The sequence below is a fragment of the Thermobia domestica genome, chromosome 2, assembly GCF_964235325.1.
Source record: "Thermobia domestica chromosome 2, izTheDome1.hap1.1, whole genome shotgun sequence".
Taxonomy (NCBI): Eukaryota; Metazoa; Arthropoda; class Insecta; order Zygentoma; family Lepismatidae; genus Thermobia; species Thermobia domestica.
The window spans coordinates 385,533,915-385,551,465 of NC_137455.1; the positions used below are offsets into that span (position 1 = coordinate 385,533,915).

Consider the following 17,551-nt stretch of genomic DNA (forward strand, 5'->3'; position numbering starts at 1 on the left):
GCTATGTCCATGTCCACCATACAGAAACATGGTGAAAGAACTCATTGGACCATACTGTCAGATTCCAGTCATTGGCGGTCCACTTTGCAAACTCGGCATCATCGCAATAGTTTGGAAGTTCCAACCCGACCAAGGATATTGAAGTTCAGCAACTCGCGTCGGATTAAATTGTTGTAATAGGCAGTTCCAGACCCTTGCTGATTTGAGTTCGATAGTCAATTTTGCAAAAATTTTTTTCTATTATCCTGCGCAGCGGTCTTCAATGGTCGAGCTTCCTCGTAATCGGATCCCTCGTTAAGCTTGAGGTCCAAGTCTCATTGCATTGCTGCTGAAAGAGGCGCAAAACTGAAAATCAAATTCTTCTGCTCGCTCCAACCTGTCTCGTTCTTTCCGCCTAACATACTAAAACCAATGATGGAACACAGAACGGCTAGGTGCTGTGAACGCATCCTCACTTAACATCTCAGACGTCTTGCATGTTGCAAACTGTTTTTCCATTATTTTCGTAAGTCTCTTTGCTTGTCTTCAGTTTTTAAACAAAATGCTGGGTATTCAATGCATACTTAGGATTAACGAACTTGTATAATGGGAGATAGTGAAAATAGAACGTTGAAAGTTGTTTTGAGAGTACTTAGCAATGATACTTGCTAAAGTTTCAATTTTGTAGCCCAAGCAATTTTTCTTTTAAAATCGTTCTTATAACTGTAGAGGGATGTTTAGCATTTATTAAAAATAAATCATAAAAACTGATCGCTTGTTTTAATTTCCATGTACACAAGTTACGAGTTCTGAATAAGGAAGCTCTCACTTGACTGTTGGAAGTTAGTGTAAATGGCATTCATAGTTGAAAATAGCTTTTACTATGACGTGTCTATCATTCTGTAGTTTGTGTGATGAGACATAGGAATTTTGGTGTTTTGGCCTGAAGGAAAATATTATGTTTAAATTTGGAATCTGGGGAATGAGATCTGCTGAGATAGTATTAATTTGGCGGCGTTCGTTGTTAATCGTTATGAACAGCGCCTGTCTCATACTGTTTAGAATATATTTGTCACGTTTTTGGTTGCTTTATCAGCCTCAGGTGAAGTATGGCATTGAGTGTTAACTGTTGTAGTTGTTGATGTTTTCTGTAGGCGGTGAAGCCCAAACTGGACGTAAGACAAAGGACAAGGATGCGGCAGACGCTGGCGACGGCGAGGAGGAGGAGTACTCCGTGGAAAAGGTGCTGGATCGACGCATCAGAAATGGCCGTGTGGAGTACCTGCTCAAGTGGAAAGGATATTCCGAGTAAGTACCTTAGTAGTGAGGCTTATGAAATGCTTAAGGTAGTTTGAAAAAAAAAAAAAAAAACTGGGGTCTGAACAGAAGGGAACTATCGACTGCTCCTTTGCAACCTAATTTTCAAACCGTGGTTGCATTTAACAGGGTAAAGGAAGTACGTTAGGAAGTGATATTTTTTTTTTTCCTGCATTTCTGGAATACCACTTCTTGAGATGAGCGAAGACTAGGGATGCCGAATGTGGGTCAGAAGGAAAATGAGTAACCAGTTGTATTCTCCAAATTGTCTTGATATTGCAGCGCAAAGGCATGTATTCCGTAAGATGGGTGGTTCCTCAGAATATTGCCCCAGGACTTTGATCAGTAATTTGAAAGTGCTGATTCAACTAAACTTTGAGAATGATTCCAGAGATTGTAATAATTGTAACGGTGATGATCAATTGATTGGGCATTTTTCTTCCGCCATCGCGGTGGCGACAGTTAGAATTTTTGAAATATTTCTGTTCATGAACCTAACTTCTTTATAGACGAGACCACTAAGAGCCTGAGATACGGATGTTTGAAAGTAACTAAAATCTTTTTGGGGGAGGGGGACAAATATTTGTTTGTATATTATTGATGGGCATCACAACTCTCCCTGTTGCACTTTAACTGTTATTCACGGGCGCCGATTGAAACACTGCCCTAATGGATGCGTAGTTTGATCTATAGTAGTAACATTACGGATTATTTAGTTATCAAAGTTGAACTCTGTGTGGTTCTTTCTTTCTGTTGAAGTATATTCTGAGAAATAGTTGGGATCTGAGGAAGCAGTAAAACTCTTAAAATTGTCGCTGGGAAGGTAAAAATCTATCACGTTCATAAATATTAAGTCGTTCCGTTTGCATGCAAGTTATGTATTTATTTGTAATTCATAGACTGGCTTTTCGTCTACTACTGAAGAGGTCAAATCAGAAACTGAGAAGCTCATTGCAAGGTTTTACTATTTCTGCTCTTGTTGTGATGGTGATGCTATGATTTCCCTTTTTGTTTCAATTCATTTGTTCCAGTGAGGATAACACGTGGGAGCCTGAGGAGAATTTAGATTGTCCAGATCTGATCTCAGAATTCGAAGAAAATCGAAAAAAGAAGGAAGCGTCAAAGAAAGAAGAAAAGAAGAGAAAGTCTACAACCGCACCTGCAGAAGAAAAGAAGACCACGAAGAAAAAACATGTAGAGGTAAAAACTAAAACGTTTTAATTCAATTATTGTTCCCAAGCAATTATTCTATAGGACAGTGTAGACAAGGTATGTCATGATTATGGGGATTATTTGTGAATGATCAGCACTCTCTTGCTGCAGTTGGAATGACCTCCGTTCGAGTACTTTATTTGGCTGTATGGTTTAGGATTTTGAGTTAGCCCTCCCCGTTGGTCTTGTGACTAGCGCTTGTCTTTGGTCCCGGGTTGATTTCCGGTGGGAGAGCATAAAATTTCAGTCGTTCACTTTCTTTATCTCTAGCCTGAAGGCCATACCTGTTGAATGTTAAAATCTGATAAATGGCACCTTTAAATGTCATCGGCTACTTTCCAGAATCTTGATTTCGAGTTTCCAGTATTACGTAGCTTTAATAGTGGTCGGGAAATTTTTATAATCTGTGTTGATATCGTTAAAGACAGTTTTTTGAGCGGCAAGAAATTACTGTTCAGAGGAATCCGAACTGTTACTTTGTATTTTAGGTAAACATCTCCACCGGGAATGGAATTGCTATGAAACTATAAAACTATGAAACAGCAGTCTTCTTTAAGTTAGTTGTAATACAGTAAAATCACTGTCGGCTTCGTTGGTTCCATCAAAAAATTGCCAACTGCTAGTGCAGTAATTCTAATCACATCTTACGAATATAGGATACTATTGAATCACTCGAGCACTATAATTGAGATTTTTCATTGTGCTACAATCATGTAGCGGTACATTTTTTCTTTCACCGAGGAAGACAAGTACATGATTTACAGATTGCGTTCATTTACGGTGATATTTTTCTCAAAACCCTTTCATTGAATGATAAAGAACTACAGCCTATTGAATCCATACAGTTGTCATACTGCCAAATTATCAGAATGAAAGCTACATTAAAATCTGGGGATAAATTTATTAATTTGAACACAAGAACAATAAATGGAGCGTCCTCGAGTTTGAGATATTGCTTCCAGCTGAAAATTTTTATTCCCCGTGGAACGATTTTTTTGATACTGGTCTACCGTTCATTAATTAAAGCAATAGTTAATGTGCTAAATTTTGTACGAGGGGGAACTTGGTAACATACTCTGCAATACCACCAGTTAAAACAAGTGTTGCCAATCGAACATGTTTTTCAAATAAAAACTTAAAATACCACATCTGTGATTGTTACAAACTGAGGATACTCGAGTGCCACAATCATCAAAATTTTGTAGACCTCCATAACAGTATTTCCTAAAATTGTGGAGTTGCGTGAACTTCTAAATTAGCTGCCAAAAGCTGTTGTAGTGTTATAGAAAAAGGCAACAATCGTAAAAATTCCCCACATTTTACGCGGTATTCATCGGAGAAACTGAGATACCATTGCGGGTAAACTGCACTAGCTTTCTCTTTGCAATCCGTCTTAGTGGTTTGATGTGTGACACTCATCTAAACACTTTTTGACAATGAACCGTTCATAGAAAGTTATATTATAGTCATATTTGATATTACTGTACTTTGGCTCACTAGGAGCTACTACTGTTGAAGCCTCCAATACTTAGAGGTTTGTGATAACTGGTTTTGTAATGTGTGATCATAAATGTGGTATTGTAGATTTTTCTTTGTCACATTCTTATGTATTTCAAATTGTCATTTGAAAAGCAACCAACAGGTTTAAATCAAGAACGAAAAATGTTCGTGAAAGTGTAAGTATTCGTATTATATTCAGACTTAAGTTCCCCATTCATAACTCAGATTATGCTACAAAGCAACTTTTTAAAATATAAGTTTGACTTTTTTTTTTTCTTTCTTTCTTTCTTACAAATATAAGAACAGACTGAAAAATTTCGCTTTATAAAACTTCAAAATTCACCAACAAAAATGTCTATGATCCGCTTTAGACGCTACCAAATCGTAAGGGAAGCATGCTTCTGTCGCATGCATGAAAATTAATCGTAATTCGCACCCAAATTTGGTCTTGAACGTTATTTAAAAAAAATAAAATAAATAAAAAAAATAAAGGACACGAAATTTAATTTTGGAATTTTAGTAGACACCCTGTTTATTCAATTTTCTTACTGATATGCAAATTAAGTCTTCGTGTTTCTTGAACTAATAAAAGTCCTAGTGAACTAACTTGAATTAAATTAGTTCTGTACTCTGTAGTACTTTGAAATTGTCCATATGTAATTCTGTATAATGGCTTCACTTGCACAACTGTTTTTGTCCTGAAATGACTCTTGACAATTACATTAACAAGTATACACTGTGCCACCAAGCGCTGGATCCTTTTTACTGAGGTCGCTTTTACATCGTAGAAGAGCTACTTTTACAGTTGCCAACGGCTTAAAACATTAGTAAACTAAACATGCAAGACAAAAGCAGAAAATGATCAAGAGGGAGAGGCAGTATCAATAGAAAATACATGTATGTGCTCGGTATCTTATCTTTCTTAAAAGATCGGCATACGAACAACAGAATTATTTCAGAAATAATAAAAACTTGTGCTTTTTTTCTAATATTAAGCAACACGGCATGACCATTTGTGAATTAAAAAAAAAAATGTAATAGTTTAATGCATTTGTTGTGTCGGTGCGTCGCAAGTGGTGAGTGGGGACCCTGGGCGTCATGCTTCTAGAGGCCTCAAAGGCAATGAACCTAAATACAATTTGACACTGACTGTATGAAGACCCATCGATTCAATGTAAATACAAACAAGTATGAATTCAGATTTGTTTACATAAAACATTACATAATGGTGACTTGAAACACTTATCTATTGTAATATTAGGTCACTAACATAGGCGACATGCAGTGAGCTTACTTTAACATTGCAATAATGAAAGCAAACAGATCTTCCATTTGTTTAGCACTAATACAATCATTGAGATTGTTTTGGAAGATTTATTATTTCATAAACAAAGCGGAGGCATTACAAACATTTGCCCAGGGATCCGCGAACATTTTTCGCCAAGGATTTACTAAACCGCTAACTGTATGTTGCTATAATAAATTAGAATTAATTTCTTTATAATAAGCAGCGTTCAAAAAATGCCACTGTTCAACGCAAGTGTAATGTTATATTGCAGTGTATCATTTCTGTAAACCTCGCGGATTTTACTATGGTTTGACTCCCGACTGATTGTTTTTCTTTCTGGTTCTTTTCCGGAAACAAAGGATATTTGGAGTAGATAAGACGTGAAGCAGAGGTTAAAAGGAATGTTAAGGTGGTGAGGTTAATGCATGCACCCTGTAGATTTCTGTGAACTAGAAACATCTGACAACACCCTGTCATCTCTGTGCGTGTACTTGGTAGAACAAATAATTAGCATTCTGGTTTCAAAACCGCTGAAATCTCGGGTTCAAATCCTAGATTCGTCTATTAATAGTAAGATCTATTGTTCGGCGAACTACGGATAATAAATCATTGTTACTGGCAAGAAGTCAAATTGTTCATCAATTACCAGTTATCCGACTAAATTTACCAAATTTCCTCTAAACACAGTATTAAATAAAATTGCACAACATTATTAAATTAATAATATACTGAGTAATATTTCAAAATTCTCGTACATTTCACACGATATTCGATCAAAGATGCGTGGATGGTATTTTACTTGGGATGCAGATTATTGAAATATTCTGTAGTTTGTAACCCTGCTGGTAAGGAATGTTTTGGTGTTTTACTTGTGGCCACGATCCGCTCACCGCGTTGACCTGTAAACATCAGTACAATGTATTTTTATCAGGAGTCCTTCGTGATTCGGCAGACGTATCGCATTTGTGGTCAATTAGTCCCGGTTTCGAGTCCAAATGGAGGACAATTTCTCTCGGATGTAAGCCGAGAAGCGGTTTGGATTCAGCTTTAAGCTTATATTACCCCTTCCAGCATAAGCCGGTTGTTGTATAACACCAAGGCTAAGCAAACTTATTTCTGTCGTATGTGATATAAATATACAGAACAAATTATTTAAACAAAAAAGTTTTTTTTTCTTCAATAAAACCAAGGTTTTTTCCAGTCCTGCTTGCAATACTGATAAAAAGCAAATTCCATACTGAATAGCACTTAATCTGGTAATATTGGAGTGTCAAGCTATTTTCCCCTGTCTGTTTGTATCATACAAAGTTTGTGCTTTTATGTGGTTTAGTTTAAAATGATTTAGTGGTTCATCATGTATATCTATTCTGTAGAACCTGCAAAATTGGCCTTGAAATGTTGTGGAACCTGTATTTTCCCCGTAAGATGGCCTTCTATCTTGGAACATATTAAATTTACTTCTGTATGTTGGATACATGAACAACAGTGTAATGTTATCTTTGTTGAATATTGTTTCCGAAGTAATTCTAAGGTGAAACGTTTGTAATTTAAAATACATACTGTCTTCGTTAAAATGACATATTTATCGAAGTGTAAACAAATAATGTATCAATTTTATTGATGTGCTTCCGTTCATTGCTGGTTTTTATTTTTTGTAGGAGGATAACAAGCCCCGAGGATTCGATCGTGGTTTAGAACCTGAAAAAATTATTGGTGCAACAGATTCTAGTGGTGAACTCATGTTCCTGATGAAGTGGTAAGTATTTGTGATTGAAGGTAATCTAAAGAGCAACCCACAATTTTCAATTTGAAAGAAGTTTAACACCAGCCTTGAGTGAAAATGCATTTTCTTCTAAAATATGACAAAGTGGAGCTCAATGGTTTTCCAATACAAGATGACATTAGATTTGAACTAACTTTAAAGTTAATATAAAGCCTTCAAAAGAGTTAATAGATTTTAACTAACTTTAAAGTTAATATAAAGCCTTCAAAAGAGTGAAATCATTGCAGCTTGAGGAATTTTCTGCATTTAAAAAGTCCGCATTTTAATAGTTAAACTTCCATTGCTTTATTTGGTTTTAAATCCGGTTTCACACTAACTTGAGTCAGGAGAGGCAGGAAATAATTCAGAATATATCGAGAAGTCAATAAGCTATTTATATTTCACAGAAATCAGGGAATTTCTTTTCGCTCCCCATAGATATAAAGAACAGCTCAAAGAATCAAGACATTCAAAACTAAGATACGGAAAAGTGTTCTGAAAGTATTTTGAGAAATGGGTAAGCCTTAAGATTGACGAAAGATGTTGAAACTTCAGTCTGTGAGATCATTAAATCAAAACTTCTAATGCCGTACAAGAAAAACAGATTGGTTAAAATCAAATCTGTTTTTAGTGTTTGTTTATTGTATAAGTTGTGTTCAGAATGCGGGGTAGTTCATAAGTGTTTGGTGTTAAGGTTTCATTGTGTTCCAAATACGAGTTTAGACTCGAAGTTTTTACAGTAAGAAGTTAAACGTATACTGTATTTAAAAAAAAAACAAAAAAAACTGGGCTTTGGCTTGGTATAAAGGTGGGAGGCACATTTAAAATTTAATAGAAATCTGAACATAACCGAATCAGGAGAAATTTAATATGGACAAATTGAGATTTAAACCACGCAAACTTTTCGTTTTTATTACTTACATGTAACATTCCCAAGCGCACACTCAGATTTCGATAAAATTCAGCATGTAGATACTATACACGAAATAAACGAATACATGTTTATTTTCTGCGGGAAAAAAAAAAAAAAACTTTAAGGGGGCATAATCTTCAACCCAAAATTTTGAAAGTTAACGCACGAAAGGCATGGAGAAGTGGATCGAACTGAATGAAATTGTGCACAGATATTGTAGACGTAAAATGAGGGAATACGTGTTTCGTATTTTCCTGACAAACGTTGGTGGAGCACAGACCTTTTCAAACCTTAATTATGAAATATCAAAAGTGCGAATAAGTATACATCAGAAGTGCCTAAAAGATATTTAGAATTGCAACGAAATTTTGTGTAAGTACAATACGCGAAAAATAGGACATGTTTTCAATTCATGCGGAAAAAGTGTTGGGAACAAGGTCCTCCGAAAAAAGTAAATACAGTATTACCGCAGAAGCGCAGGGAGTGGACCGAAGCGAATGAAATCCTGTTGGAATAGTTTTTCGTTGTGGGCGTGATTTCCTGTGAACACAAATATGCCTTTCATTTTTGTTCTTTCTCTGTACTTTTGTTTTCCCAGTTATGCCACAACGAAATGAGATTCATCCATGCCTATATCCTATCACAACTGAAGTTGGGAGACGGCGGATATGAATATAAGTACCGTAAAATATACAAATAAGTATATAGATTAATTGAACGTGAGCAGTAAGCTAAAAAAAAAAAAAAAAGACCTTCCAAGCAAATAAAACCCTGTTTTATAATGTATAACACAGATAATAATAATTGAAAATTAAATTACAAGCTAAATGACATCACACAAATGCACAAAATTTCTGTTTTTGATTTATACGGCCTTTAATATGTTAGTGGTACTTATGATCTTCGACCGGTCAATCCACTTAGATGTCGTGGTAGTCCAGCACCGAGGCTTGAATAATTACAGGGTTTGGCAACAGGTTCTGCAAGCGATGATCTATGCTCGTCTACACCGATGCGTTTACACTCACATGTGATGCTCTAAATCTTACTTATGGGCGTCTTAGATGGCACACTGTTACACCAAATAAAATATGGAGGAATACCAAGGTATCTGCGAATACTGAACAATCCACTGTCCGTAATGTTTCTGATCACAACACTGTCGATATGCTGAGGAATTCGCTCCAACATACTAAGTTCTTTTTGCACTCAAATATAAATATTCGACTTCCGGATAAATATCTCGACTTCTAATGCTCAACCTAGGCAGGGGAGTGCACTTCATACAATGATACGAAGCAACTTAAAACAGCACACTCGAACTATGCTTATGGGTGGCTCGAAGCAAGGACAAGTCCTGCGTCCAAACAATCAAGTGCGCAAATGAATGTTCCTTCGATGGATTTTGATATGTATATGACTAACCGGGAAATTCCCGATTTTCACTCGTAATTGAGACCAGATTCATGGGTAAAATTATTGGAGTCTTTCCTGTGGAACGCACGCTGAGTGATTTTCCTTTTTCGACATAAGTGAACCCTGGGCGATTCGGTTGAAGCCACACACACACACACACACACACACACACACACACACACACACACACACAAACAAACGAGGCTTGGTTAATAAGTTCGAAGTTAACATGAACTGTCTGTCTTGATTAAAAGCAATAAATGAGCCTCAAAACCAGTGATACTGTGTAGAAATTGTACATGTATAATAAGGCAATTCGTGTTTCCCAAGTGTCCCCAACGAATTTGCTTCAAATTCGACACAACAGAAAATAAGTTGGCATGTGTTTTTATGCGGAGAAACATTGTATGGGTTAAGAGTCCTCCAAAATACTATAAAATACACTATAGGTAGGAAACAGCTAGTGTGAAAATAGTGTACTTTTACCAATGTATAGACGACCTAAAAGCAGGAATCAAGTCAGTTTCGAGTGTCTTGCGTCTACCCTCAAAAATTCAATTTCAAAGACAACATTGAGCTCTCTAGCTACTTGGAAACACGTGTTGCCTTATTTTACAAATACAATATATACGCACAATTTCATTCGTTTTGGTCTACTCCTTCCTGCGCTTCCCCGGTAATATTTTCTTTTCGGAGGGGGGCCTTGGTATCCATAGTTTCCCCGCACAAACTAAAAAACACGTGTTCGCTTATTTTTTGTGTATTGTCTCTTAACATAGTTTCGTTGCAATTCTCCATGTAATTTAGACACTTCGGACGTATACTTATTAGCACTCTTGATATTTCGTAATCAAAGATTTGGAAGTCTGCTCCACATTTATATATATATATATTATATATATATGTAAAGGAAAATACGAAACACGTATTCCCTCATTTTAAGTCTACAATATGTGTGCAAAATTTGATTCACTTTGGGTCACTTCTTATTGCCTTTCGGGCGTCAACTTTCAAAATTTTGTGTGGGGGCTTTTGCCCTCCTAAAGCAGTTTTTCCGCAGAAAAATAAGACACGTATTTATTTCATGTGTAGTATCTACCTGCCAAATTTTATGAATATCGGAGTATTGCACTTGGGAAGCGTTACACGTTTTAAGTTGCGTTAATTGTTTGGTATTAAGTTGCGTGAATATTTGCGTGTCTGTTGGATATTCATACGTATGTTCAATAATGACCAATTAGTCAAGCTCTAATCCCGTAATGTGTAAAGAATATGAGCGGGGAGAGACTTAGCTGCCAAATCTGTGGTATTGCAACAATGTCTGCTTTGCAGAGTAACTTATTAGTAGTCAGCCTTTTACAAGCTGTGGGGTGAGACTGTCAAATTAAAGGTAGTAACTAATCCAAAGCTAGTGTCTATATTTGTCCACCCGTTTGAAAACTATTTTCAAATCAATTTAAAAGTGAAATATTGTAAGGATGGGAGAAGTCACAAAGTTGTCCTATAAGGAATAGTGTAAACTTTATATAAACAGCTGCTATTAATACTATTTCAGCTTTAGTTCATTCTGTCAGGAAATTTTACGAAACATTTAATTAGATCCTTCCAAAAAGGGCACGAAGGTTATTCCATGAACATTGCACACTATTTGTTTGCTTACGTGCTTATCTTTCATAGTATCTCTTCACAAGCCATTAATGTAATCTACGTGCTTCTCAGTGATGGGAATCCCAACGTCCGGAAAGTGTATGCCATTTTTGTTCAGCTGTCGAATGACTTCGATATCCGCAGCAGGAGGTCCTTCTAGAGATGGAATGCTACGTCCACGCATAATTTGTTTTAACACCGGGATTAGGGTGAAGTGAATAATGTTCGGATTGAATGGAGCATGAAGTAATACTTCCCAACCGTATTCACCTAGGTTTCTACTTCCATTTGCAAAGTGCGGGCGAGTATCGTGAAGGAGTTGCGCAGCCTCCGGCAACGGAGATTGTTTTGAGCAGGAATGGAAAAAGAACCGGTTCATTTTACACCCTTGGTTTTGAGCAATTTTTGCAAGTCATGATAAACCATCACTTCATCTTCTTCCACATAGAACTATTATGATTCGTAGTTTTAATCTTGAGGATTTTGTTTATCTGCACTCACATTGACCACTTCAAAAAGTACTACCCCAACGAGGAACTATTATGGGTCAGTATCCTCACCGTTAACTTCTCATAAAGCACTGTAGATTTTTCTCGTTTGTGCCATGTAAAGTTTGTCTTAATGCATAATTCTGATCATATATCTGCAAGAACTACCGCCTGCAGCTTTTATTTCCTGGACTTGTCACAGCCGAGATGTGTACAGAATTTCAAATAACTGTTCATTCTAATTGCATCATCCACTAGCCCACTCACTCTCAAGCTTGTTTATGTGGCGGTCCCTTTTGTAGACCTTGTTTGATTCACGCTCCCTCTCCTTCCCATAAGACAAAATGTTAGACATGTAGTCTGAATTTTAGTTAAAAGTGGTCGTTACCATAGGCGTGACTAGAAAGGGTCATGGCATTCCCTTACAAAATATCAGGCCAATGGTCATTCATAACCTGTTTTATCCATAGTTATTAGCAGTTTGCTCCTCCCCATTGCTCTAGATTTCAACCAGTGAATTAATGAAATGATCCTTAATAGTATAATTAATGTTGTAAAGTAGTAGTCACTTAACTCTTTTTAACGTGTAGTTTTTAATTTTTAAATCTGTTAATGTAACTACTGTTTCAGCACTATTCATACAAGCAACAGGATTTTTCCTTCGTCCCCTAAGTGAAACACTTTAAATGTATGCGTTGAGGAGAATTCGAGAAATTTCATTTCAAAAACTCTTCTAGAAAATTTTGCACCGACTGGACCCAGTTAATAGTACATCAACATAGTGTAACTTTAAAAATGCAGGATGTGCTAGCATTCATATCGTAATAATACTGATATCCAAGTAACTGCTTTTTATTTGTTACTCTGTCAAGATTAGATTAATTAACGTGTGAATATGGCTGTCCCCGCTGCACAGTATTCATCTAAGCGGTATTGTAGTTGTTCATACCTATCGTAATATCGCGGACGACAGTTCTGATGTGGTCTTTCAACTCAGGAATGGTTGCGCAGCGTGTTTGGAATAAATCTTGCTTTAGGTACCCGCAAAGGAAGAAATCAAAGAAATCAGCACATGTTAGGTCGAATGATCGTGACCGCCAGGAAATTTTGACCATAACGAGAAAAAAAATGTCTAATAATCCCGAAGGAAGCAACACAACACAACACCACACCACACTACACTGACGCTAGAGCGTGCAAGGGTTTGATGTGCAGTTCGTGCGGGCTTACATCACTCCAATAACGTAATTCTGTTTATTCACAGAACTGCATAACTCGAAATTATGGTGTGCAACATTTCTGGATTTTCACGGTCACACATGGTCATGCAGAATTGCTCTCGTAAAACGCAATTGCTACATTTAATTTCATGAACAATTTGCAACTTATAAGGATAAAAGTGGAGATCTTCGTGCAATAATTCTCCTGAATGAGCGATCGGACATAGACTAGCAGATCTTTTTGGACTATGCAATATTTTAGCACGAATGTTGTCAATGGCTTCAGGTGTCCACATAGTTAATTTGCTTCTTGGTTTGCGATTGCAAGCAGAAGCGGTTAATCTAAGTGAACGTATCCACCTTACAATGGTCCATCCACCTGGAACTTTCGCATGGCGCCGTATGTTGAAATGTAGACTAAATAGACACTGGGCAGCACTTACAGAATCATTATTCATGAAATAATTTTCAATGACAAAAGGCACGTTCCTCTGCAATCCAATCCATATCGAACAACCAACCGAAATGGTAGGTCTAGTACACGATGGCACGCATTAATGCATTACGTCATTGTACTACGCGAGTCAAATTACGTCATGAATGCTGCAGCACAGTTTACTATGGGTATAGCTTAGTGCACCAGATTTCACTGACAGATAGGGAAAGATATCTCCTTTGAAAAGATACTAGAGAATCGAACCCGGGAACCACCACGTAAAACATTAAAAAGTCAGTTTTTCAGATACAGAACTCCTGAAGCAAAACCAAGTGCAGAATGTGAATTTCATAATAGACGGGAAAGGGAAACGTGTAGAAGTTCTCAATATTTGTGCATGAACTGTAAAGGTCAAAAGCTGATACTAGTGATTTAAAATATATAAAATTTTCCATCCCTTCAACACATGACTGTTTCAAAGCTAAACCATCATCACCTTCAATTTTTGTCATTTGGAATTTCATATTTTGACAGATAAGCCCTTAAGAAATGAGAAAGCTTTCACTTCAGTAAACGTATATTTTCTAGAGCATTTTAAGATAGTATATGTGCATTTTTCAGTACATGGTACATACCCGTTAAGAGTTGAAATGACATTAAGTTGTTCATTTTTGTTTTTACTAAAACTTCCTGTTCAGTCCCTGATAAATATATAATAGTTCCTGTGTGCTAAAGGACGGGAAAGTCTTTTCCAGTTTCATTATCAGGGAATGTTGAATCATATTTGTGCTTAAATGTAAGTGTAGCACCATTGTCGTAATCTTAAGCTGTGTTGTATTGTTTCTAGGAAAGGCACAGATGAGGCTGACCTTGTACCTGCTCGTCAAGCAAATACACGTTGCCCTCAGATTGTGATTCAGTTCTACGAGGAGAGACTCACTTGGCACACCTCCAGCCACGACGAGGATGAGTCTGGAGGCAAGGAGGCAACAGATTGAAATAGCTTCCTTCGTCTTTTTAAAGCAGAATTTTTAAGTGATCCTATAAAGAGAGGACGACGAGTGATACAAACTGCACACAAAATGTTTAAAAATATATATTACATATAAACAAGTTTGTGTATGAGAACAATTGGTAGTGTTAAAAGGGGTGAATCCCAGTTTTTCATTTAATTTCTCATTGTTTCGCCCTAAAAAGTGATCTATAGGTATATATTTCTCTTTTTAACTATGTTTAAGAAAAAGGGCCTCATTGAAATTACTTTTAGCCGTTAAAAGATGAGAAACAAAAAGAACTCGAAATAAAATACTGTAAACGGTATTTTTAATGAGAATTTTACATTCCCTTCTGAGGATTATGCATTACTTTTTATAAACCGATTTTCTTCAGTGTTTAAAACATACTAATGTATACAAATTTAAAAGAATATAAAATCATGCAGAAGTAAATTCTGTGACCAATGTAAACTTTTAAGTATGATAATTAGTTGTATGTTTTCAGTTTTTCTCATTAAACAATAGAAATTTCTTTTGTATCATAGTTCTTTTCCTCTTTTCCATAATTCCGTGTAGCATATTAGAAATAACATGTAGAATATAACAGGGTGGTTGAAATTTTACCAGAAAAACAGTGGGGTCCAAAAATGTAGTTCAAAACTTGGATTGAAGTAATGGATCCCAAGTTAAATGGGTTTGCATGTGGGAGTTACCTCCCACTTGCTTCATTCATTTATGTCTCCTTTAGCCTAGCCGGCATAGTGTGGGACGTTAAACTTAATTTCAAATAGGTTTCTAGGTCTACCGCATGATCTTGGAAATTAAGGGGGTCTCCCATTTTATACTATCACCGTGTGCTTACTGCATACTGATGTACTACTCCTCACGTAGTATGAGCCGAAACCTCTGACGTGTTTCCCACGGGGTTTCAATTAAATTTATATACTTAATGTCTGCGTATGGCACTAAGGCAAAGACGAATTAATCCTCCGGTCTAATATCTCACGATTCTAACCTTTAGGCTAAGGAAGGTATGATTTAAATTGGTGGAATAAGAATGTAAATACCCAAATAAAACACATTGATACGACGTTGTCTTCCATAAACTTGGCCGACGATTGAACCAGTCTCAACGCACTACAGGTAAGCACTCTACTATTGAGCCACCATACCCCGCAAAAGTAGGTATATAGTACATAGCATTTTATAGAATTCATTATCCATCAGGTAGACAGTTTCCTAATGTGTTTTTACTTACATCTTAAGCTCGGAAGAACCGAAGCAAATAAACCCATAAACTAGAATGTTATATTTGATCAATGCAGGGGTATATACCTATATTTGGGCCACCCTATGTAACTCAATTCTGTAAACTTTCCAATTATTTCTGTTGAATGATTAGCAGTTTTAATGTCCGACAATTATGCCCTTAATGTTGAGGGGGACGGATGATGAAAGTTGGTGGAATTGAAATGCGAGAGGAAACGCTGAAAACCCACGGACACGTATCCACTACACTTATTTGGCCTGGATCGAACCAGAGACCCCACGCACCAGACGTAAGCGCTCTACCACAGACACCGTAACCCCCAAATCTTGAGTTCAAGATTAGTCTTCCACTTCCAAAGCGAGAACCGAACCCACCTATTTACAACCGAGGAATGTCTTTCTGGCCAATGCAGTGGAAGCATGGACGGATTTTCTCAATGAAATCGATTGAGTCAAGAAAATGAAGTTCAGATTTTGTTACTTGGCCGTCATAACTTCGTCACAAGATATAGAACTGTGCATATACAGACAAATAAAGTAAATATTTTGCGTGTGTACAGACGTTTAAGTCAAAGCTCCATGACTTGTCTAACTGTACTATGCTGTGTGTGCATGGTACGTTAAATCAATATTGAATGATTTGACTGATTTCGTGGTATACTGAGTGTCCAAATACGGTTAAGTTGGATCCGGAAGTTGGCGTATCCCTTTAGTGTCAACATTATAGTGTTAGTTTACCGGTATGATCACCATCCATGTCGTAACACAGCTGAATTCTGCACAAAGTTGTCGCAGATGTTTTGCTGAGATACTCCGGAGTCACGAAGTGAAGGAGTGTTCCACAGCTGCTCGTAATTCCTGCGTTGTGTGATATCGAGTGTTTCTTACTTGTTGCTTTTTGAAATCCCAGAGTCTGGTGTCGTCAGATCGGGACGACTTGGAGGCCAGGCAAAAGGAGCTGGTGGAGATGCACAATCTCTTGAAGTCCAGCGGCCAGGAAACGTCTCCGCAAAACATCTGGGAGATCTTGGCGCAGAATTCAACTGTTACGACATGGATGGTAATCATACCCATGTTTGACTTAGACTTCAGGGTAACTGTACAGACATTCTACCATAACTAACACTATACTGTTGAAACTAAAGGGGGATACGCCCATTTTCGAACCACACGATAACTCCCAATATTTTCTCCTATCTTTCAAATCATCGATCAGCTGTGTTCTTCCTATTCCTCGCTTTCCTTCAATGGCGCTGTAAAGAAGACCATTTCTTCGCAAGATGTGTCCAATCCAATTGGCCTTTCTATGAAGGATGGTGGCTAGAAGTGTCCTCTTCTATCCGTTTTAAAACATAGTTTGTTGCTCTCTGTCCATTTTATCTTAATCTTCCTCTAACACCACATTTCGAAGCTCTCCAAATATTTCCTCTCTACTTCCGTAAAAAAAAAAAAAAAAAGTCCCAAGTCTTTGAACCATACTGTCCAATGCTCCATATAGCACTTGACCAATTTCGTAAGTCCAATATTGAGCCTGCTAGTTAAGAGTGATCTTTTCTTGTTGAATGCTGCTTTAGCTATGGCAATTCTTGACCTGATCTCTCTGGTGCAGTAAGCGTCTCTCGTCAAAATACTTCCCAGGTACTTGAAATTATCGACCTCTTCAAGTCCTCTTTGTTCTACTCTGATCAGTAAGGGAATGTTTCCACGAGATATTCTCATGACTTTTCGATGTTAATTTCCATTCCATAAGTGTTTTCCCGTGTCAACTATTTTGTCAATCAACTCCTGTAGTTCTTCTTAGGTTTTAGTTGTTAAAACCGTATCATCTGCATACCTGATCTTGTTAATGATCTGCCCTCCAGTCTTAATCTCAAATTCCCTTTAATGCTTCCTTCATTAAACATTCACTGTAAATTTTGAATTATTGGCGCGACAAACTTGACAATTGCATCATTTTTATTCAATTTTAACCCTTTCAGCCCTGATTTTTTGTGTACTCACCGATTTTATTTTTATTTTGTCTTATTGTTCTTTTTGACTTAACAAATGAAATACAACCGTAATTTTGTTTGCAGGTGTCATATTTAGAGAATTATACATACGTAAAAT

At 36.9% G+C, this 17,551-nt stretch overlaps 1 protein-coding gene across 2 annotated transcripts in view; it reads left to right on the top strand.

The window, feature by feature from the left end:
- The window catches only part of LOC145678890 (chromobox protein homolog 1-like), a 33,087-nt gene extending 18,375 nt beyond the window's left edge, over window positions 1–14,712 (top strand). For both annotated transcript variants that reach the window (XM_081749471.1, XM_081749470.1), the window contains 4 exons: window positions 1,134–1,287; window positions 2,328–2,496; window positions 6,955–7,052; window positions 14,026–14,712. In XM_081749471.1, the coding sequence (XP_081605597.1) occupies window positions 1,134–1,287; window positions 2,328–2,496; window positions 6,955–7,052; window positions 14,026–14,176 (572 nt within the window). In that variant the 3' untranslated portion in view covers window positions 14,177–14,712. The remainder of the gene's footprint in view (window positions 1–1,133; window positions 1,288–2,327; window positions 2,497–6,954; window positions 7,053–14,025) is intronic.
- The last annotated feature ends 2,839 nt before the right edge of the window (window positions 14,713–17,551 follow it).